The sequence below is a fragment of the Macrotis lagotis genome, chromosome 1 (genome assembly GCF_037893015.1).
Source record: "Macrotis lagotis isolate mMagLag1 chromosome 1, bilby.v1.9.chrom.fasta, whole genome shotgun sequence".
NCBI classification, from domain to species: domain Eukaryota; kingdom Metazoa; phylum Chordata; class Mammalia; order Peramelemorphia; family Peramelidae; genus Macrotis; species Macrotis lagotis.
In genome coordinates, this window is record NC_133658.1 from 867,329,233 (window position 1) to 867,353,370 (window position 24,138).

General features: G+C 42.2%; 1 protein-coding gene across 2 annotated transcripts in view; it reads left to right on the top strand.

The window, feature by feature from the left end:
- Window positions 1-24,138, top strand: part of STPG1 (sperm tail PG-rich repeat containing 1) — a 126,596-nt gene that overhangs the window by 64,975 nt on the left and 37,483 nt on the right. For both annotated transcript variants that reach the window (XM_074218119.1, XM_074218118.1), the window contains exons 5-7: window positions 206-376; window positions 8,742-8,856; window positions 13,512-13,680. In XM_074218119.1, coding sequence (XP_074074220.1) covers window positions 206-376; window positions 8,742-8,856; window positions 13,512-13,680 — 455 coding nt within the window. The remainder of the gene's footprint in view (window positions 1-205; window positions 377-8,741; window positions 8,857-13,511; window positions 13,681-24,138) is intronic.

The following is a 24,138-nucleotide window of genomic DNA, read 5'->3' on the forward strand; positions in this document are numbered from 1 at the left end:
GCTACTAAATTTCAGAGGCAGAACTAGACCCCTGGTTTAGGCCATGCTGCCTCTTGCTTTCATCATTCCCATTGTTCTCCTCACCAGGACTGCCATCTTTGTTGCTTCCTGTGGAAAGACTCGATAGGCATCATTTTTCCTTTCTGGGTCTTCTGAGCCAGCCTAAGAAAAAGTGCTTTGATTCCTTTCCCTTGTCTTTTTGCAGGAGAACCGACTGTACAGGAAGACTCCTAATTATCCTGCAGCCAATGCCTACAATCTTCAGTCCAGTTTGCTTTCTAAGAAAGACTTTAGCACCACATGTTCTCACATGTTCCAACTTCCCTTCTGTGAGAAAATCTACAAATGGCCCACCCCTGCACCCAATCATTATCATGTAAGGGGAAAAGGGCCCTGGGGCTGGAGGGGTTGGGGAAGGAGCACATCTTAGAGTGGGAGGGGACCTCTGAGGTCATCTAGAACCTGCCCTCCCCAATTCCCAAGAAGCTTCTGTAATTCTTCTGACAAGTAGCTACCCAGTTTCAACAACTTGGAAACCTCTGATAGCTTGGAACTCATTAGCTTCCTAGGCAGTCCATTCTCCTTCTGAAACAGTGTATGATCTGCTTTCAGGATACTTGCTCCAGGGTGTACAGGGTACTGGTATTAATGAGGGAAGCCTACTTGCTAAGGGTGGAGGATACACGGACACACACACACACACACACACACACACACACCTGGAAGTCACTCCCTTGGCACCAATTCTACCAGCAAGTCCTAACTCCACCATCTGTACCAGGGAGCCAGTGGGAAGCCAAAATGACTTACAAGCTAAAAAAAACAAGCCACTGTCCAGATGGGCTTGATAACAATAGCTAGATGTAGTTCTACCTCTGACAAAGCCCTTTGAATAAATCTTTTGCATTTGCTTTTCTGAGCATCCTTTAGGTAGTCATGGGTATACATGAACATCATAGACTCTACCTGGGAGGAAGCTTAGAGTTCATCTAGTTCAACCCCCACCCCCATCCCAACCCTCATCTGGAACAGGGTGAACAAGATGGCCTCTGGCATTCCTTACAAATTGGGAAATTCTGACATTCTGAGAAGTTACTTAGACCCAGAATGGAAGTTTCTGAAGGGCAGATTCTTAGGTGTTGGGGTCCATGAATGTTTAATGAAGATTTTGTTGAATTGGGTTGGACAGGATTAAGTAATTTCTCAGAATGTCAGAATTTCCCAGTTGTAAGAGTCCTCAGAGACCATCTTGTCTACCTTATTCCATACCTGAAAAATATTTCCCTTAACCACATCCCCCCAAAGTGAACCGTCCTTCTGGCCTCAGCTTGAAACCCTGTAATGAGGGGGAATCCCCCCACCTCCCAAGGCAGCCTTCCTTCCATTTGGGAACAGTTCTTATTGTTAGGAAAATTATCCTTACTTCAAGCCTTAATATTCTTTCCTTCAATTCCCACCCATTCTTCTGGTTTTTAGAGAAGGACAAAGTCTAACATCTCTTCCAAAGGATAGATCTTCACATAACTGAAGGTCCCTCTCACATACCTCCTCCCTCCCCAGCCCCCATGCCTACAGATCAAACATCCTCATTTCTTTCAAAGATTCTCTTAAGTCATGGTGCAAATCCCTCACTGTGTTGGTCACCATTTTCTGGATGTTGTCAAGCTTAACAACACCCTTCCTAGACTCTGGTGAACAAAACCAGCTAGGTCAGAGGGTAGCAGAATTGGCACCTGCTTATGTCTGGAAGCACCTTCTCCCTTAACCCAAAAGTCCCATTCATTAGCTTCTTGCGTTTGGTGATCACATCATTGAAATGACCAAGGCCCCTTGCCTCCCAGGGCTTAGCCTATCTCCTGATACATAGTAGGTGCTTAATAAATGTTTATTGATTAACATCTATTTATTGACTTACTTAAGACCACACAGATAGTCTATGAAGAGCAGAGCTGGGACTGTCTCAGTTCCTGACTTTACATCTAGCATTGGTTTCTCTTATGTTGTGTTGACTTAGATGTCCATAAATGCTTATTGAATTAAATTAATATTTGATTAACTTACCACATTGGGAAGTGCGTTTAGAAGGTCCAGTGAAATACCATGTGCTTTGAAAAATACAAAGTGCTCTAAACCAGAAAGAGAACTCCTTAGAGAACTCCCACTCCAACCCTCTCATTTTGCAGATGAGGAAACTGAGGCCCACATTTCATCTTCTAAAATATGTCTCCTTAAAAGTACTATTTTCTTTGTTTCTGAATCATATTTTGTTAATACTTTTTCTCTCTATCACAATCATTTTGGCCCTCTGCTCTCCCATTAAACTCAAAATAAGTAAGCAAAAAAATTGATATAGTGATTGTCAATGGTCATATATATTCTCTTCTTCCCTGGTAATCTCCCATGTCCTGATTCATGCTCTTTTTCAATGGTTTTTTTTTTTCTGTTCCTCAGAATTCAACTTCCTTAAAATATGTCATAAGGGGTGGCTAGGTGGCACAGTGGATAGAGCACTGGCTCTGGAGTCAGAAGTACCTGAGTTCAAATCTGACCTCAGACACTTAATAATGACCTAGCTGTGTGGCCTTGGGCAAGCCACTCAACCCCATTTGCCTTGCAAAAACTAAAAAAAAAAATGTCATGAGATTCTCCATAGTTTTTATGGATGGATTTTCCTTGTTTACAAAAGTTTCTATGCCTTCTCCCTCCTTTACACTATGCATTTCCTTTCTCCATCCCCAGAATAACCTAGGTTTTGGAAACCCCATTTATTAGCATTTTCAGACCCTTTCCTATCCCCCAGAATCCTTGACCATCCATGCTCCCTCACCAGAACATGGTCCCCAGAGGCACTGAAATACAACTCCTTTTTACAGCCTCAAACCCCAAACAGGGTGTCCACCCTCAACCCCCAAACAGGGTGTCCACCCTCCCAAGCTGTAGATTGCTCTTCCCTGCTGTCTCCCCACATAAACCAAATCTCTGTTGATCCATTACCCACACAAAGCAAAGACTGGCAGCCCAGACTCCAGGGCATGAATTTATGGCTTCATTACTATAATGGTCATCAAATGCTGAGTCCACACTGGTCACACCTTGGTCCTTCAGGGAAGTCTTCTATGTGCCAGAGTTGCTGTCTTTTTTTTTAAACCATAAATTACTAAATTCCCATGTAAATTGAGCCTGCCCAAAGCTTTTGACCATTTCACAAGACCCTGTGGCTATTAAAGGTTTAATAAATGTGAATTGAATTGAAAAGCAAATACCAGATACCCTCTCCAGGAATTCCCTTACCTGGAACAAATGTAGTTAAGAGGTAAGGGATTAAAAGTTAAATGTGAGGGATAGGGGGAGGGGGAAGAAAAATCCATCATTTCTGTAACCTCTAATCTCCTCTCTGAATCCTTTCCATTCAATTGCAAGCTGCCTAAGCAATTTTCTTTATCTGATACCACTCTCCATCCCTCATCCCCTTCCACCTCAGCCTTAGCTGCTTTTTAACAGTCAGCAGTCATTTATGAAGTACCTACTATGTGGGCTAAGTGTTAACATACACAGAAAGGCACAAATGTGGGTCCTGCCCTGTGGTACTACTCATCCTTTGTTCAGGAATCACACTTTTTTTTAGACTCTGTAGTTTATTTTTGCCCCTTCCATCTTCCTGCACCCACAGAAACCTGATTCCACCCAGAGGGCAGGGCAGATAACCATAGCCAGTCTTGCCTATACTGGAGGCATTGTTGGGACAATGAAGTCAGGAAGAATGATCATGTCCTTTGATTTTCACTGCCACTTTCAGACCCTCTCTGTTATTGCAGACTTTCCTCTTGTGAGGATTGCCCTCATTTGGTTAGATTACCCTATCTAGATTCTCCTGGTGCCCGGGTCATTCTTTCTCCTTTCCAAAAAGTTCAGCACCTGGATCATAGTCTCTTTCTCCATCCCAATCCTACTTTCATAACAGGGGATTTAAATAGACACATTAATTAATATCCCCTGAAACACCCCAGAAATGAACTCCCTGAAAGAATCTAGAATCTTTCTCCAAGGGCCTATGGAGGACCATTCCCTTTGTATCTCAGCTGCCCCCTTTCTTGCCTCAGTTTCCTTGACTGTAAAAGGAAGGGTGTGATGGTGGATTGAATGACTTCTATTGTCTCTTTCAGCTCCAAAGCCTTGGTTCTGTGATCTCTGTCCACTTGGATCCAGGCTGTCAGGGAACTTTGATAGCTTTCTCTTTAGAAAGCCTCTCTTGCTTTCCAGAGGAGCCCAAAAACCATTCTAGAAGTCCTCACAATCCTGAAGGGTCTCTTTGCCAGCAACATTATTCTTCCTCCCCCTCTCCCTGGGCATGACTTGCTGCCTAAACCACAGGAAGGCACCAGTTGGCAGAAGACTTTGGAGCTATAAGGTGTTAGGATTAGGTTTTACTAACTACAATTCAGAGAAAGTAGTAGCATGGCTGAGAGAGAAAGCAGCACTTTTCCTTCATACTGGGACCTCCAATGAAGCCACGCTGTCTCACCCTAGTTACAACTGCTTAAATACATAATTCTATTAAAGAATCTTGCCTTGCCTTCTCTCCTCTGCCCTACCCTTCCCTTTCCTTCCTTCTTCTGGCCTGCTCTCACCTCCTCTTCCTCCCTTCCCCTGTGTCTTCTCTCTTGTCCTTTTCTCACTTCCTCTGTCTCTTGTTTCTTCCCTTCCTCCTTCTGGCCTGTTCTCACCCCCTTTTCCTTCTTTCCCCTGTGTCTTCCTCTCCTTCTCCTCCCCTGCCCTGTTGTCACCTCTTTGTCTCTTGCTCCTTCCCTTCCTCCTTCTGGCCTATTCTTGCCTCCTCTTCTTTCTTTTCCCTCTCTTCCTCTCTTCTTCCCCTCCCCTAGCCTGTTCTCACCTCCTCTGCCAGTTCCTTCTCTTCCTCCTTCTGACCTGTTCTCACCTCCTCTGCCTCTCACTTCTTTCCTTTCTCTTTCCTTCTATGCCTGCTCTTTTAACCAATCCTCTGCCCCACTCTCTCCTCAAACTCTCCCTGCCCTGCTGTTCCTTCCCTTCTCCCTCCTCCCCTCACCTCCCCAACCTCTGTCCATGTGCCCATGTACTGAGGATCCAGGTTCTGTGGCAGGTGCTCAGGTAAGCAGCCACCTTGAAGAACAACCCTCCCAAAATGCACCAGGTTTCTTTTACTTATTCTTGGTACAATGGAAAACAGATGAAAATATGCAAATCCTATTAGCTATGTGGATATTTCCCACAGGATTGGCCCCCTTTCTGTCACTGATGCACAAAACAAAGAGGCCTGGGTTTGAATCCCAGTTGGGTCATCAGGGCAAGACAACTTACTCTTTAAACCTTAACTCTCTCATCTATTTTTTTTTAGTTTTTGCAAGGCAAATGTGGATAAGTGGCTTGCCCAAGGCCACACAGCTAGGTAATTATTAAGTGTCTGAGACTGGATTTGAACCCAGGTACTCCTGACTCCAAGGCCGGTGCTTTATCCACTACGCCACCTAGCCGCCCCTCCTCTCATCTATTAAATGGGGACAACAACCCTTTTCTTTCCTGCTTCTCCAGGATACTTTGAGAGAAAGTACTTGGAAAGTCAGGGAGAGTGATAGAAACGGGTCAGTTGTCATTATGTCTAGGTCTCCTCCTAGTTCACCCTGCTCTGGCCCTCACCACTGCCCATCGCTCCATCTGTTTGCTCTTATGCTGTCATGCAGTCTGACTACCAGGGACCCTGGGAACAGGTGCATTCCTCAGCTTCTATAAACCCAAGATCAGGAATTCCATCTGTGGTTGTGAAGATTCACTTCTCACCTGGGAGTCTCCCAGGCAGCCCAGTCACCCAAGCCCCAGCAAAGTTTCCCCAGCCCAATCAATGCCTTGTGGAGAGCCCTTTTATCTAAGACACACAGCACCAGGGCACCTGAAATATTTCCAATTCGTGCCTGATCTCAAGTTGGCATCACTGTCAGAGCTCTTGAACCTACTCACCCATCCGGACTGCTTATCAGCATCAAAGGATGCTGGAGATGGACATTCTTTCTTTCTGGTTGGTCCAGGAAAGCAGAGCCAAGGGCAATGCTGATCCGCTGATCTGCTCATCCGATCTTAATCTGACTTGGGGCATGCTTCATCTGTGTCTGATCGTCCTGTGGCCAAAGGAAAAAAGTCTGTTTAAGGGTCTACTATTGCCAATCACTTTAAAAATAACTCATACTTTAAAGGGTTGTGTGTGTGTGTATGAATAATTATCCCCATTTTACAGACAAGAAAACTGAGGCAGAGATGAAGTGACTTCCCCAAAGGCCACACAGCTAGTAAGGATATAGGCCAAATTTGAACTCAGGACTTCCTGACTCGAGACCTGGTGCTCTATTCACTGAACCACTCAACCTGCCAATAGCCTAGGTGACTAGTGCTGTATTTGGCTCTATCTTCCTTTGGCTAGGTGGTTCTCTGTGCTTAAAATGCTCTCCCTCCTCTTGTCTGCCCACTGGAATACCTATCTCCCTTCATCCTCAGCAGGTATCAGTGCCCCCTCCACCAGATTTTATGGGTTCTCACCCACATCTTGTAAGCTCCTGAAGGTCAGAGAAAGTTTGGTGTTTTGTTTGTTTTTTTTTTCATATCCCCAGTACGCAACCTTGATGAAGCAGTCATTTAAAAATACTTGTTGAATGTAATTGAATAGAAAAGTCATTGCCAGAAGGTAAAAGTGATAATAACAACTTCCATCAGGCCCTTTAGGATTTACAAGTTCAATTTAGTCTAATTCAATAAACATTTACTAAGTTCACATACTCTATGCAAGGTATGTTTACAGCCAGCATGTTGTGGTGAGGAAAGTGCTGGCTGTCTCAGATGCATCTTAGCCAAATGACCATGGACAAGTGAACTAATCTCACTGATCCTCAGTTTCTTAAAATTCAAAATGGAAATGATGATAATTACAAAAAGAGTTAGTATTTAAATAGCATCTTAGGGTTTGCAAAATGCTTTACATATATTACTTCATTTGAGCCTTATAGCAATCCTGGGAGGTAGGTTCTGTTATTTTCCAGATGAGGAAACTGAGGCAGGCAAAGTTTAAATGATTTACTTGCCCAGGAAGGAAGTATATGAGGCTGGAATTGAACTTCCTGACTCCAAAACCAGTGCTCTTTTCACTTTGATAGGCAGATATCCATTCCCAACTAGGATAATGCCTATGGTATGGCTGCTTGGCAGTGTGAATAGCCTGCTACCCTTGGAGTCAGGGAGGCATAAGTTCAAATCCCTACTCTGACCTTTAATTACTGTCTGTATGACCTTGGGCAAGTCATTTAACCTCTTTGTGACTCAGTCAGTTTTTTCCAGAACTTAACTACTAAATGATAGGTGTTGGCTACCAGCAGTAGAGATACAGCCATCTTTGAATCATAGTAATTACTAGACATAAAGGGAGATAAAAAGATGAAAAGCAACAGATTTCATGCCCTTTAGCGGCTTATAATCTATTGGGGATGGGATGGTGCTAAATAGAAATTAGAATGAAGCAAGGCAGAATGGGATAAGAATAAAGGGAAAATTCAGACAAAGTGCTCTGGGACAATTTGATGGAGAAAGAATTTTCATTTGGGAAGATCTGAGAAGGTTTCATATAGGAGCTAGGATCTAAAGTGGACTTTGAAACAAGAGGAAGGTTTAAAATATATGGAGCTTCAAATATGGAGGATGGGATATGGAGAACAGGCTAATGATCCAATTTACTTAAAATACATAGGGAGATAAAGTTAGGTTGGATCCAGACTGAGACTTATGCCAGCCTAAGTAATTGGCATTTTATCTAAGAACTAGTAAAGAACTTTTGAAAGTTTTTGAGGAGGGAAAAGCCAAGGATTTTCTTTACCACAACCCAATAAATACATAGTATAAATACAATATTTATTTTGTAGATGAAGAAATTGAGACTGAGAGAGGCAAGGAGGCTCATTTAGAGTTTGTTGTTAGTTGTGCCCAACTCTTCATGACCCCTTTGGGGTTTTCTTGGCAAACATACTGGTTTGCCATTTCCTTCTCCATTCAAAATTAAACAGCTAATTATTATTGCCAGGACTTCAACACAGTTTGCTAAAACCCTTAGGCTTTTTTTACATGAGTTATGCCCTATTCTGAAATTCTTCAGTTGATTTTTTGAACACTAATCTAGGAATTTACATTGATTTTATTAGTATTTATTTAATATTATTGTTTTATTTATTAGTATTTTTATTATTCATATTAGTATAATGACTAACATTCTAGTTTGTCAACATCTTGCTCATTCCTGATTCTGTAGTATTCTATACTTTCTAACACTTCCAATTCAAACTTGGTTTACTTCAGAAATTGAAGTAATTTTTGAGGGATATTTCTATCTCTGAATCTATGGGCACCTGTTCTTGTTTCCATCTATTTTACACCTTTTCTATTTTGTATCACAGAAATGTGTGTACAAGGTTTTTTCTTTTTTTCTTTTTTGCAAGACAATAGGGTTAAGTGACTTACCCAAGGTCACAAAGCTAGGTCAGATTTGAACTCAGTCCTCCTGACTCCAAGGCCAGTGCTCTATCCATTGTGCCACCTAGCTGTGTGCAAGCTTTCTGAGGGGATCCAGGTCTTATTTTGTGTCTATCTTTCTTAGGTCCTAGGACACAGTAGATAGTAAATATTTGTAGAATGAATTAAGACTGTTCTTTCCTCCCTCATCTCTTGCCCAACAGCCCAAACCTTTTCTTAGCAAGGACCAGATCTATTTGTGTGCTCCTCAGGCTGGGTTTTTATCAACAACTCCAAGGAGGTATCCACCCACTAAAGAAAGGGTAGTGCCTTCCCCAGGTAAGTAACAGAAAAGCTCAAACTGGAATGTAGAACATATTATATAGAACATTACTTCCAAAGCCCCCATTCTTCATTATTTCTTTTATTATTATTGCATGGACCCTGTGATTTGTGACTAGGTGGGGAACTTTTGTTGTGGAGACTCCTTATACCAATGTAGATCAGCAACTGCTTTGTAGTGTAACATCTTAGGGACCTGGAAAGGAGAAGGAAGGAGGGAGGAAGGAAGGGAGGGAGGGAGGAGGGAGGGAAGAAAAGAGAAGGAAAAAAAAGAAAGGGAGGAAGAATAGAAAGGGAGGAAAGAAGGAAGGAAGAAAAGGAAAGAAAGGAGGAAGGAAGGAAAGATAGGAGGAAAGGAGGAAAGAAAGAAGAAGGGAGAAAATAAAGGAAAGAAGGAAGGGCTAGGTGGCGTAGTGGATAAAGCACCAGCCTTGGAGTCAGGAGTACCTGGGTTCAAATCCGGTCTCAGACACTTAATAATTGCCTAGCTGTGTGGCCTTGGGCAAGCCACTTAACCCCATTTGCCTTTCAAAAAAAAAAGGAAGGGCGAAAAAAGAAAGGGAAGAAGGAATGGAGAGCAGGAGAGAAAGGAAGGGAGGAAGGAAAAAAGGAAGGAAGAGGAGGGGAAGGAGAAAGAGGAAAAGGGAGAGAAAGAAGAAAAGGAAAAGAAGGAAGGTTAAGAGGGAGGGAGAAAGGAAGACAGAAAGGTAGGAAAGAAAGAAAGAAGGAAAAAAGGAAATGAAGGAAGTCTTTATTAAGTGCCTATCGTGGGCCATTATGCTTTATAAATATTGCCTCATGTGATTCTCAAAATAACCTTATGTATTTGAGTTATCATACCCATTTTACAATTGAGGAAACTAAGGCAGACAGCAATGAAATGACTTGTCCAGGATGACATAGCTAGTAAATAGTGGGGACACTGAGGGAGAAGGTGATTTGTCCAAGGCCAGGAGCGTCTAGCCCAGCCATCATGCCTCCATTCACCTTAGTTGCTGAAGAATACAACTTGGATGTCTAAGGGACTCCATCGTTACTAAGCACTGTTAACACACAGTTCATCTGCAGAAGAGCAGACAGGTCTCCTAGAACTGTAGATTTAGAGTTGGGAGAAACCTTGGAGATAAATCAGGTCTGCCTATCCGGGGCAGAAAAGGAGTGCGGGTTCATTTGAGGAGTAAACAGCAGAATCTGAATTCGATTTCAGATCTTCTGACCTCAGACCTCCATTTTATAACAGAGAAAACTAGGGAAAGGTAAGAGGTGGTGAGAGGTGGCAGGAGGTGCCCAGCTGGCAAGGGGCAAAGCCAGGCTGTGGCCCCGACTCTCCTGATCACCTCTCCCTTCCCCAGCTCCCAAGTCCATGTGGGGCGGGAACAGTTGAGCAACGCGGAGGAGGGGGAGGAGGAGGAGGGGGGAGGAGGAGGAGTGGGGGAGGGGAGGAGGAGGAGGAGGAGGAGGCTCTTTCAGGCAAGAGGATCTCTTCTGGCATGATGAAGCATCATGCCAGCTTTTACCAAATATAGAATGAGTTGGAAAGGCTCACTACATCCTTCTGGACAAAGAAACTAGGAAGAGGAAGCTAGCCCCCTGCATAGTATCTCTTTTGTTTCTAGAAAAGAATTGGATTCGATTCATTGTGTAAACAGTTATTGTGACACTAAGGATGCAGAATTGGAAGAAAAAAAACACAGTGGGTTTAGAATTGAGGGACCAGTGGGTCTTAGAGACCCTCTTTAGAGACTTCCTATTTCAACCTCCCCTTTTTATAGATGAAGTAACTGAGGCTGGGAGAGACACAGCACCTTCTCCAGGGGCACAGGTGCAGTGAAGGGCAGGATTCAAACCCTGCTCCCCTGGCTCTCCATGCCTGGACCTCCAGGAGACCAGAGGCTTAAAGGGAATAGGAGACCCAGAACCAGATAAGCATAAAGGAGAGAGCAGACCAAGAGTTAGAAAGACAGTAGGAAGGAGAAGTGCCCCTGGGTGAGAAGCTCAAGGGAGGCTCCCAGTAGAAGTGGGCAGGAGTTGGGGGGGAACAGGAAGGGTATAAATAGACAAAGGGCAGAGGGACAGAATATATTCCTCAAAGGAGGTATCAAGGTATGAAAGAAGCATTTATTCAGTGACTACTGTGTGCTGGGCTCACAGAACAAATGAGAAGCATCTACTGTGTACCTGGCACAAGAAGCAAGAAGCACCTGCTGTGTGCTGAGTGTACAGAATGAAAAGCACCTATTTTGACTGGGTGTACAGAACAAATGAGAAGTGCCTACAGTGTGCGCCAGACTCATGGAATGAAAAGTGCCTAATGCATGCAGGACGCAAGGAGGAGAAACACCTACTGTGTTCAGGGTACACAGAATGAATGAGAAGCACCCACTGTGTACCTGACACAAGGAGTGAGAAATACCTACTGTGTGCTGGGTGCACAGAATGAGAAGCACCTATTGTGTACTGGGTGCACAGAATGGATGAGAAGTGCCTATAGTGTACCTGGCACTGGGCACATAGAACAAGAAGAATCTACTGTGTGCTGGACTCATGAAATGGAAAGTATCTACTGCACATGGGGCACAAGGAGGAGAAACACCTACTGTGGGCTGAGTTCACAGAATGCGAAGCACCTATTGTGTGCTGGGTATACAGAATGAGAATCACCTATTGCATGCTTGGCACATGGAATGAAAAGTCCTAGAGTTAGAGAGATCAAGTCCTTAACAACTGTGATCTTGGGATCACCCACTCTTGTGGGGCCTTAGTTTCCTCTTCTGTCTAATGGGGAGGGAACACCAGGCTGAACTGGATGAGCTCTGAGGTCTCTTCTAGCCCTTGACCCCCCCCCCCATCTTACACAAACACCCTGAGTTGGGGAGAAGGTGAGACATGGTGGGGGAACAACAGTAATAATAATAATTGCTACACATGGTACTTTAAAATTCATGAAGTGGCTGGCATCCATAATCTCACTTTGGCACAATAAAGCTGGAAAGATGGTGCTAGAGATACTATCTGGTGAGCAAAAAAGAATTTCCTCTGACTCTTTGTTGGCCCAGAGGCCCCAGGGATTGAAGTGTGGGGTTCGAGGATTAAGGCCTGGTCTCAGCAGCTTAGATGGGCCAGAAGGCCAGTGAATCAGCCACCATGGGTAAAACTCATCAAAGCCTGTGGGCTCTTGGGTCAATCTTCCCCCTCTCTGGAAGGGATAATTGCAGATGTTTTCTCTCCATCCCCTGTGGGGTCAACAGATGTGGAAGAGAGATTGGAAGCTGCTGTCCTGCTGTGCCCTTGTCCTCCCAGATGGGCCTGTTGCGGTTGGGTGATCTAAGCAGCAGAGGCTTTGCTATCCGTCATTGGGCTTCCCAATGATGAGAAAGGGGAGAGGAGGAACAGCTGAGTAAGCCAGGCCCTTCAGGACTTGCCTAGGTTTTTATTTGGATACACTAATCATTTTCTTTTCTTTTTTTTAGGTGTTTTTTTTTTTTTGCAAGGTAAATGGGGTTAAGTGGCTTGCCCAAGGCCACACAGCTAGGCAATTATTAAGTGTCTGAGACCGGATTTGAACCCAGGTACTCCTGACTCCAAGGCCGGTGCTTTATCCACTACATCACCTAGCCGCCCCCACTAATCATTTTCTTCTGAGATTCTGGTGTGTTTGCCAATGCCAAGAATTCCTGTCCTTCTCCAATGATCCCACCCTCCCCAAGGTAGTCTATGCCCACCCAACATCTCTTAGCTTTTTAGTCAGTTCTACTATCTGCTTTCAAAGTTTTTTTTTTTTCTGACAGAACAATAAAAAGCATTAAAAGGTTTTTTGGACAACAATTCCAGGGGAGTATTATTACCCATTTTAAAGATGAGGAAAGGAGTTGACAGAGGGGGATATCCAGTCACACAGCTAGAGGTATCTAAACCAAGCTTCTCCTAAAACTTGATACCCTCTGAACCTTCTCCTCCACTAAAACTTTGGTCTGCCCCTACTGGAATTCTTCTCAGCAGAATCTATTTTATATAGAGTTGCCAGAATCAACTAAATTCTTTGGTTTCCTAAGAACAGGATTGCTTGCCAATTTGGTAAGAGATTATCTGCTATAAAGCAAAGAGTACTCCGACTAGGAGAGAGGATCCTAGGAGAATCCTGGTGAGCAAAAAAGAATTTCCTCTGACTCTTTGTTGGCCCAGAGGCCCCAGGGATTGAAGTGTGGGGTTTGAGTACTGGTAGGCTTGGTTCTATCTGCTTCATTGAGTGACTTGGGGCTCCAGGATCTGCATCTCTGAAATGGAGATGGGGAGAGATGCTGCCTTATACCTCTGATGTGTTCTAGGGTGCTTCCAAATTTTGAGATTCACCCCTTATTTTTGACAATTTTGCATTCTAAGGCCCCTCCTATCTCTATTATTCTGTGTTCTAAGGTCCCTCTCAGTTCAGATATCCTATCATCCTTTGTTTTTTTTTTTCAAGTTCCCCTTTCTCCTTTGAGCAGGGGGTGACTCTTTATAACATTTCCTGGCTCAGCCTACTGTTCCCCTTTGCTTGTAAGGATCATAATACTTAGGCCTATAACCCCATTTCTTATTTAACTATTTAATATTAACTTATTTAATCTTATTTAAAGGATCTTTTAATATCCTTTGCCTCTTTTCCTTCTTAGGGCATTATGAGATCAACGAGACTCTAGTGAAGGCTACCCCAAAGCTTCTTGGGTGTGTTTTCAAATCAAAAGTGGCTCGGGATGTGAAGATAAAATCTTTTGTCCCTGGACCCGGCACCTATAATCTTAATGAACCCATCAAAAGCTGTCAGAAGAAGAGCATTTTCCCGTGAGTTGAAGTTTTATTCATAGATGAAGAAATGTGGATGAGGACAGACCTCCATCCTGGGGAGAATTCTGGACATAGCAGGCAAAGGATGGGAGAAGGTAGCTGCTTTCAGGAAAGGAACAGATGCAGGGATCCTTAACCTTAGTTTTATCCTGCCCACTGTGGGTTATTTGTAGTCACCTCTGAGTCCCTTCTCAGAATAATGATTTGATTTGATTATTTATTTATTTTTTGCAAGGTAATGTAGTTGAGTGACTTGCCCAAAGTCATACAACTAAGTAATTAAGTGTTTGAGGCTGAATTTGAATTCAGGTCCTTGTGATTCCAGGGCATATGTTCTATTCACTGTGCCCATCCAGCTGCTCCCAGAATAATGATTTTAAATAATTGAAGGAGTTGCTCAATTTCATTTACAGGTTATTGAAAATAAAGAAATTGTTTTTTCCATCCAAGTTCTTAGATTTCCTGAAATCCACAGAAACCTAGGGGACCTAAGGAGATCCAGGTCTGAATCTCCTGCTCTGAGAGAATAGATTGTTAATACTTTGAGGAAGGGTCTTCAGTTCATGCCATTTGAGGGTCAGTTTAAAGAAATTAGGTGTGTTTAGCCTGGAGGAAAGAAGGTTCAGAAGACATCTCTTCTTAAGTATTTGAAGGACTATTAATTACGTGGGAGAGAGAGATTCAGCTTGTTCTGCCTAGTCTGTCTGGGCAGGAAGATCCAGAAATAGTGGGAAGAAGTCACTGAGACTGGTGGTGGTGGTGGTGGGGCTGTGATTCAAAGGAAATAAAGGCTTCCTAGGAAGTGAGCTGTCCTGAAGTCCAGGAGATGGCTTGGGGAAGTAGAGGATCCCCTGATTGGAGGTCTTCAAGCTAAAGTTGAACAATGTCATGTTGAGTGTGTTAGAAAGGAGATTATCTCAGCTGGGTCTCCAAGGGAATCCCTTTCTCCAAGGGAAAGCTGGGTTCCTAAGAGGCTGAGATTGTGGTGGGTGGTCTTGGTTAAGACTTGAGTGGGAACAGGCATGAGAGGAGGAAGGTTGAAATGAGGTGGCAATGAGTAATCTAAATTGGCTGGAGTTTGGAGTATATAAGAAGGAAAAGTCTTAGAGAAACCCAAGAAGTTAGAGCCCAGGCTGTTTTTTAAAAATTAATTGTTATTGATATCTTTTGATTTCATATTACCCTACCTTTTTAGAATAAATTTTTGTCTCTTCTTTTTATATATCTCCTAATTTTACCAGTATTCTTCATTTTCTCTTTTCCAGAGAGTCATACATAGAACAAATAGCATTTTTAAAGAAAAAAATGAAAAAGAAAAAATAATTGTAGCTTATCAATACATCAAAAACGTGTGAAAATATGTATAGTTTACCACCTTGTGAAACTCCCACTTCTGCCAAGGGATGGGGTAGTATTGTCTAATATTTTAATATAATCCCTTCCAGCCCCTGCTCCTTTTAACAAAGGATAAAAAAAGAAACAAAAAGTTTAGCAAACTTTTTAGTTAGCAAACTAACTGAGCCACCTCAACTGAATTTGACTGTATATGCAGTGTTGGTCATCCTTAATTCTCTACATCTACAAAGAAGGGAGGGAGCTTGGAGGTAAGTTGTGGAAGGTCTCAGATTCCAGGGCAGAGGGAGCCATTGATAATAGCACCTACATCTTAAAGAAACCACTCCCTTGAGATGAAGGATTTGGTGTTTCCATATTGTGATCTTTTTGATCTTCCTATCAATGCCCATCTCCAACATAGAGAAGACATCATTAATTTCACTGAACAGATTCAATTCAACAAATATTTTTTTTATTATCATTGTTGTTGTTTGCCTACTGGAAAGGCCAGGGATTCCCCTAACCTCTGTCATTTGAGTGGATGTAAATCCACTCAGTTGCTAAATCTCACCAAATCTACTTCCACAATGACTTTCTTATCTCTCCCTTATTTTCTACTTCCACATTGACTGTCCTAGGTAAATTGGGCCCTCTTCCACACATATTTTGCCTCATAGAACAGCTTCCTAACTGGTCATCTTGTTCCTTGTCTCCCCTTTCCAGTTTCTTCTTTCAGACAGTCAACACAATAACCTTCCTTTTAAAAAAATATTGTGACTTGACCTTAATAAACATTTTAGAAAATTAGTATTTTCATATACATCATAGACAACAAGGAGGAGATTATAGCTGAAAGTATGAATCTTGATTATGTGCAGCTTACTCAGAATAAATTTGCCTATTTCAGGGTATATGGTAGATGACCAGCAACAAGACTGAGAGAGCAGAGCTGCTCACTTCTATTATGTTTCTGGTTTTTCTGATGAAGAAAATGAGGCTGAATTGGAAATTACAGAACACAATAACTTATGGAGAGTTAAAATACATAAGTGTTGCTGTTTGGTCATTTTTCAGTTGTGTCCAGTCCTTAATGTATCATTTGGGGATTTTTTTGGCAAAGATAGAGCAGTGGTTTGCCATTTCCTTCTCCAGTTTATTTTATAGGAAACTGAGGCAAATAGGTGAAGTGACTCATTCAGGGTCACACAACTAGTATGTATCTGTCTGCAGTCTTATTCACAGGGCCCCCTCCCTGCCCTTGATGTGTAGAGAAAGGGTAATAGAGAATCCAGATGCCATTGATGAGTTCAAATCATTAGGCCTAGAAAGATTTATCCTTAGGTAATGGGAAAATTGGCCATTGTGACCACTCAAACCACTCTCAGCAGTCTTTGAAAGCGCAAAGGAAAGAGGGATATTGGAGAAGAACACATATGTGGGTCAGTACTTGGATCAGAGGAGGCACTTCACTAAGGCTTGTTGACTTGCTGATAGATGTCAGGAGAAGAACATGAAGTCTACAAACTTGAGGGGCCAGAGAACTTGGATTTGATTAGAACTAAATGGCCTCTCAGTTCCATTCCAACTCTCAAATTCTTGATGTTATTATGCAATTCCTGGAAAAAGTCTAGAACAGAGGAATGGCTAGTGAACATCAGAAAAGGAATCGGCAATCATTCAGAGTCAGCAGGGCTTTTTCAAGAGCAGGCCCTGTCATACTAATTTCATTTCCTTTTTTCCCAGAGTTACTATACTTTGAAAAGAGGCAGTAAGAAGATCAATTCAATTCAAGCAATTTTTTCCATCTTTAATATTTTAATGGATATTTTTTGGCATTTCTCTATTATTTCTAATCCCCACTCAAAGACCCATCTTTATAACATTAAAAAGGGTGGGAAAAGGGTCAGCAAAACTGACCAATGTATCTGCTAGGGTTGACATTGTATTCAGTGTTCCACATCCATAACCCCCTCCCCAACTTCTGCAAAGAAGGATTTGATGAGCCTTATTGTATCTTTTCTTTAGGACATCACAATTCTATAGGACTTTTTGTTTTGTTTTATTTTAGCCCTTTTATTTTGCATTTTTGTGGTCTATTTTCCTCCCACTGTTTATCTTACTTGTTTCCTGGCTTTGGTTATTTCACTTTGCATTAGTTCATATAAATCTTTCCATGCTTCTCTGTATTCATCATATTCATCCTCCTTAAAACCCACAGTAATCTCCCATTATCTTCATATGCCACAGCTTGTTTAGTCATATCCCCAGTAAATGAGCATTAACTTGATTGTAAGCTCTTTTCTATCACAAAACATTTCATTAGTATTAGTTAAGGGTCTCCTCTGTCCCAGATTTTATGCCAAGGATACAAATACAAAAATTAGAGTCCTCATCCTTAAGAAACTTACTTTTATTTTAAATCAGAATTTTTTTTTTTAACAAACAGAAATCCATTTTCTCTCCCATCCTTTGGACAAAAATAAAAATAGATTCCTTTTAATAAATGTGAACAATCTTGTAAAAAAAATTCCATCATTGGCCATATCTAAAGAATATGAGAATATGTCTCATTCTACCCCTTGAGATCTTGTGCTCTCCCTGCTGAGAGGCAAGGGGACATATTGGAATCAAGAACCATCACTGAAACAGAGTTCTCCCAGTTTTTCTTTTTTTTTTTTTTATTACATTGTTACAGCATTAACTAGGAGTGGGGAGCCTGGGACTACGGACCTATTGGTCTGTTTTGCCAAGGCAATGGCAGATGGAACTCAAAATTCAATAAAGCTAATAGTTTTTAAGGGGTGAATTAATTAAATTTTTGACCAAATATAACTTGAGAATAATTTTATAAATATCCGAATGACCCTTGACAGAAAAAAAAGGTTCCCCCTCCAGCATAAATTGTTCTCCAGCTTCTGCTCATTTCATTCTTCTGTTTATATAAGTCTTAAGAAATTGTTCTATTTAAAATGTTGATGTTATAATATGAATTGTTCTTCTGGTTCTGCTCAGTTCATTCTTTATCAGCTTATAAAAACCTTCAAAGTTTTTTTTTATGTTGATGCCATAGCATAGATTACTCTAGTTCTGCTCACTTCAGTGTGCATCAGTACTTAGCAAGTCTTTTCATGTCCTTCTAAGATCCTCAATTTCCTTATTTTTTTTACATATAGAAGTATTATGTCACATTCAAATTTTACAGTTTTTTTAGCCATTCCCCCATTGACAGATAGTTCTCCAGGGAACAAAACCAGAACATCCATATATTGCCACTTGAAAAAAATATTCCAAATCATTAATAATCAGTGTAAGGCTCCAACAGATCATCAAAGATGACAAAAATAATAAAGAAATTGATAAATGTGGGAGGAGCTGTAGGAAACCAGGTACATTATTGGAGGAGCCATAAAAATGGATCCAACCACTCTGGAAATTTAGAATTATAAACAAAAAGTTACTGAATAACTCATGCTTGCCCTTGGACTCAGCTATATGACAACTTGGCAGGAATATATTCCAGAGAGATGGAAGTAAAAGGGAAAAGTCCTTTTTGTACCAAAAATATTCATAGCAGCTTTTTTTTGTGATGGCAAAAACCTGGAACCTAAATGGATTTGCTTTCTCCTTGGGCATGGGGGGGATCAAATAAATACAAGGTAGTGGGAGAGGGGAGGGAAATTAGAGTGGGAAGACCACTAAATACTGTCTCCATCACCAAAGACCTGTGTAGGAGGTGGCATCTGAGAGGATCCTTCTCAAGGAGCCACGAGTTTCATTTTTCCATTTCCATTTCTTGGCATTGTTTTTTCCACACTCAGAACAGTTTCTGGCAGGCACAACATTTAACAAATGCATGTTGAATTAGATTGAACTGAACAGGCAGAAATGAAGAGGAAGGGAAGTGTGCAATCTGTGCAGAGACAGGTGGGGAGAATAAGGGTGTCTGAGAGTAGATAAGGGGTTAAAGTTTCTTGCAGGTGGTCACCTGGCTAGTCAGTGGTGAAGGAAGGGCCTGGTTTCCCCCTTCACCTCCTATATACACCCCCTCCTCTCCCAGCCTAGCCTCTTTTCAGAGTGCTGCCAGATTTTGTAACTCCCCCCCCCCACCTTGGGTGATTCAAAAACCAAAAGGGTTTATGAGCTTTCCAAAATATCTTACAAAAAAAGTCTTGTCAGCTCTGATTTCTCTTCACCAATTCTCTTTCTGATGATTCAGAGAGCCAGGGTTACTTAGGGTAAAAGTTTCTCGAGATCCTGACTCCCCCTTCACCCCTTGCAAAGGAGGAGGGAGAACTGCCTAACCACCACATATTTCCAACCCCTGACTGTTTCCTAGAGTTCCTCTCGCCCTGTGTCTCTGCACAGACATGTTGGCTCACAACAGCTGTTGGAAGAATCAGACTTATTGGCTGAGATCCCACTTGGGCAATTACACCAGACCCACCTAAACTTCCCCTGGGATTATCGATTAGATATGGGAGGCTTCGAACATCCCCCCCCCCCAAATCTGTCACCTGTTGCCCCTGTTACATTCCACCCCAGAGGCAACTGGCTGCCCTTTAATGAGGAGCAGGCTGCCCCTTTATCCTTCGCAAATGATGGGAACCCCCTGCTGCCCATTTCAATCTGTTCCTGGGAGTGTCCTGAGGGTCTCTGATGCCTTCCTGGGCTGACCTGCTGAGCTCTAGGAGACATTCATTATCCTTCCATGATTTGCAAACAGCCCAGATTTAAAGCCACAAACACAATTAATCCTTCAAGTTGGAAGAAGGCAGACCCTTTAATAGAAATTCCCCCTCCCTCTCTTCCTCCCTCTTTCCCTCTGCCTCTCTCTGTCTCTGTCTCTCTTTTTCTTTGTATTTGTTGTCTATTTGTCTGTCACACACACACACACACACACACACACACACACACACACAGGCAGGGCCAGAAATGACTTTTATAAATAAGTGACAAGGCTCATAAAATTTCCAGTTAGAGGACAGGGACTTCTTTGCTTTTCTGTTCTTGCACAACTGTCGAGATGCTTCCTTAATGCTGAGTGAGAAATACTTCCTAGGCAGTCCTTCACATTTCTAGATCTGAACAAAGACCACTTCCAGTTCTGGCCTTCTGAATTTTAATGTTCTAGGTCATAAGGTTCCTTCTGTCTTGGACAGCTTGTTACAGTAGACTATGGTCCGAGAGCCTTTCTAGCCCTGGTGTTCTAGGTTTTAGCATTCTCTGTGCTAAAGCTCCAACCTCCTTCATTCTAAGGCTCCTTTTGGCACTATCAGTTTGTGTTCTAAGGTCCCTCATAACTGATATTCTATCTTCCAGGATCCTTTCCAACTCTTCCATCCTTTATTCTAAGGTTCTTTCCATCTTTGACAGCGACAGAAGTGTATTCTTACCCCTTCCCTTCTGTCTAGGAAAGCCTAAGATATGGATAACTGATCTCAGTCAGGTAACCCTGCTTCAAGTCCCTCTTCGGATACATACTAGCTGTGTGACCCTGGGAAAGTCACTTTACCTCTCACTTCCAAATCTCAGAGGAGGGACCAACACAAATTGGTGGAGGGGTTTCCTCAACTGGGATTTCCCTGAATCAATGAAATAATAGCATCAGTCCTTCTCCTTGTGCCTAAAATATGCTTACTCCTCTCCATTGTCCTTGGGTCAGTATTGTGGATGGAACGAAAACTGAGAAAGAGTTAGATGACCAGAATCACTCTTCAGTGGCCCTGTGTGTACTGGCAGAGCCCAGGAAGGGCCATTAGGGTGTTTAATAGACCCTCTGAGAAGGATTTATGGGAAAATGTTAGATAGAAATTATATAGAATGAAAAAGTGTTGAGGTGTTTTAATCTATCTATGAGGGAAAGCCCATCAACAATAATAGCAATGTTATTACTATACTCTCTTTTATATAGTACCTTCTATGTACAGGCACTGCTCTAGGACCTTGCCAAACAGATATATGTGGCACCTCCCTTACAATGTTGTCCAGAGGCTCAAAAGAAACAATACCTGAGCTGTCCCAAAACTCGTAGTGCAGTTTTAGTCTCTTGGAGCTTTAGATGACACTAAACCTTCTAGGTCATTCTGGTCCAGAGCAGTACAAACTTTAATATTGCCTGTAAACTCATAGTGACACAGAGGAAGGAAAATGGGAGGTTGGTGAATCTCTAGAGTCTATCCCAGCTTTATGCAGAATTATGTGCAAGTAGATGCAGGCAAAGATATCATGATGATGATGATGATGATAACAAACTTCTATTGAGCCCCTTTTATGTATCAGAACCAGTGTTAAGTGCTTTATAATTATTGTACAATCATCTGGTTCTTAAAACAACTCTGGGAGGTGGAGGCAGTTATCCCCAATTTGAAAGTGAGGAAACTGAGGCTGAGAGCACTTAAGAGATTTGCCCAGCTAGAAAGTAGTTGAGGCTGGATTTGAACCAGGGCTTCTAGTCACCCTATAACCATTGTGTAAAAATAATAAGAATTCTCATTTCTCTAATCTTTTGAACTTTGCACAGCCCTTCCCCTGTATTAGTTCATTCAAAACTGGAAAGAAGGCTCTGCAGCTATAATTATCTGGGAACTTAGTCTCAGAAAGGTTAAGCCACTTTCCCCCAGCATCAAAGGCAGGGTTCAAACTCAGGATTCAAACCCAGGTCTTCCTGACTCCAGGTCTAGCCCTCTTACACCTAAGCCATATTGACAGGGGGCCAGGCCTCAGGAGAATTATGGTTTAGGCCACAGGGATGGAGATGATATGAAGTAACCAAGAAGCAGGCACAAAGTACACCTAGACCAAGTGCTATGGGGGAGTGAAAAACCTTTTCCATTTGGAGGAGAGGAATGAGGGAAGGCTTCCTGGAGGACAGAGTGGTTGAGTTAAGCCTTAAAAGAAGTGCTGCCCTGGGGGAAACCCTTGGAGAAACCAGAATGGGTAGTGGGGAGGCTGGTGACTCCCCCTTCCCCCCAAAAGAAAAAAAGTTGTGCAACTGAGAAATGCCTTGAAGGTATTTGGGGGGGAGCCAGGTGTCGAAATGGGTAGAGAGCTGGGCCTGGAGTCCTGAAGATCTGAGCTCAGATCTAACCTCTGACACTTAATAGCTGTTTGACCCTGGGCAAGTCGTTTAACCTTTGCCTCAGTTTCCTCATCTGTTACATAAGGATAATAATTGTATCTACTTAGCAGGTTTGTTATGAGAATCAAATGAGATATATTTGTAAAAACTCTTAGTATAGTGAATGACTGATACATAAAGGTTCTTGCTGAAAGTGATTCTTATTTATATTATTGTCCCCATTATGCAGATTTAAAAAATAAGGTTCAGAAAATTGTCACTTCCTGGTTACACAAGTTTGTGGTTGTCATTTCAGTCATGTTAGTCTCTTCATGGCCTCATTTGGGGCTTTCTTGGCAAAATCACTGGACTGGTTTGGCATTTCCTTCTCCAGCTCATTTTACAAATGAGGAAACTGAGGCAAACAGGGTTTAAGTGACTTGCCCTGTATCACATTGCTAGTATCAGAGATCAGATTTGAATTCAGGGAAATGAGTCTTCCTGATTCCACACTCAGTGCTCCATCCACTGGACCACCTAGTCAAAGGCAGAATTTGAACTCAAGATCTTTTTGGTATTCACTTTCCTGGAGAAGTTATCCTGGTCATTTGGACCAATACATACCTAGCCAAGCTATTACCATCGCCAAGAAAATATGAACTCTTTGAGGACTGGGAAGGTTCCATCTGGGGGACATTGGTTTTGTGGAGCCTGCTCCCTAGGGTGCTCTGAGAAGTCCTTTCTGTCCAGGGCAGGTGTCCTCAAAGTCTGAGCTATTAAAGTTTATCTCTGCTAAGACTTTGGGGGCACCTTATACTACATTAGCTGGGGGGGGGGGGGCTTCCTAGTAGCTCTGGGGATAAGGTGTTCTACACATCATCCTGTCCATGTTTTTACCGAGTAGGACAGTTAAACTCTGACCCAAGGTCCCAAAGCTAAGAAATGTCAGAGGTGAGATCTGAATCTAGAACTCACCTAATGCTACGGTGCATACATGGTGGATGCTTAAGAAATATTTGGTGAGTTCCCAGCCTGTGTTGTGTAAAAACTAGCCTAGGGGTGTTAAACTCAAAGAGAAACAGGGGTCACCAACCCATTAGGCACAGTGAGCTCTGGCAGCTGCACACTTAGAAAACCAGCAATGTTTAGATATGTATATATACATTCACATCCACACATACAAGCCATATGTATTTACATACATTTATATTATTACTACATCACCATTAGAATCAGGAACTACAATTTGGTTTGGGCTACACTTGAGGGTATTATGGGCCCTATTTGGCTCATGGGTAGACAGTGTGATCTAACCTATCTTTGAAGGTTTTTTCCTAATAGTAGAGGATCCAACCTGGAGACTGGAAGTGCTAGGTTCAAATCCTACTTCAGATGCTTACTAACTGGTAATGTCAGATGACTCACTAAACCACTGTCTACCTTAGTTTCCTCAAGTGTAAAATGGAAGTGATCATGGCACATGAACTTCTTAGGATTGTTGGGAATACTGAGCACACACTACCATATGGTAGGCAACTAAATAATGCTTGTTCTCTTACCTTCCACAAATATTGTATGGGCATTATAGTAGATAGGGCACCAGACCTGGAGTCAGGAAGAATCATCTTCAAGAGTTCAAATCCAACCTCAGAAACTTAGTAGCTGAATTACCCTGGGCAAGTCACTTAACCTTGTTTTCCTTAAAAAAAAAGACGGAATGGGAATAAGTTATTGTGTATGACTTCAAAAACTAGACAAATACAATTATATTTGATCCTAGTGCAAGTAGGAAATCACCAACTTAACAGAGTACATGGGTCTTGTGGTTGGATTTGCACTTGAGAAAAATCATGTTATCAATCTATCAGTCTATTTTAACACTGGACAGACTATAAGCTCCTTGAGGAAAGGGACTGGTTCCTTTTTTTGTTTTTTTGTATCCCAGTATATGACTCATAGTAGGCCTTTCATAAAGGGTTGTTGTTTGATTGTTAACCCTTCTGATATACAAAGAGAAAGATCAGAGGATATCTTGGAATGGTTGGTAAATTGACACCCACATG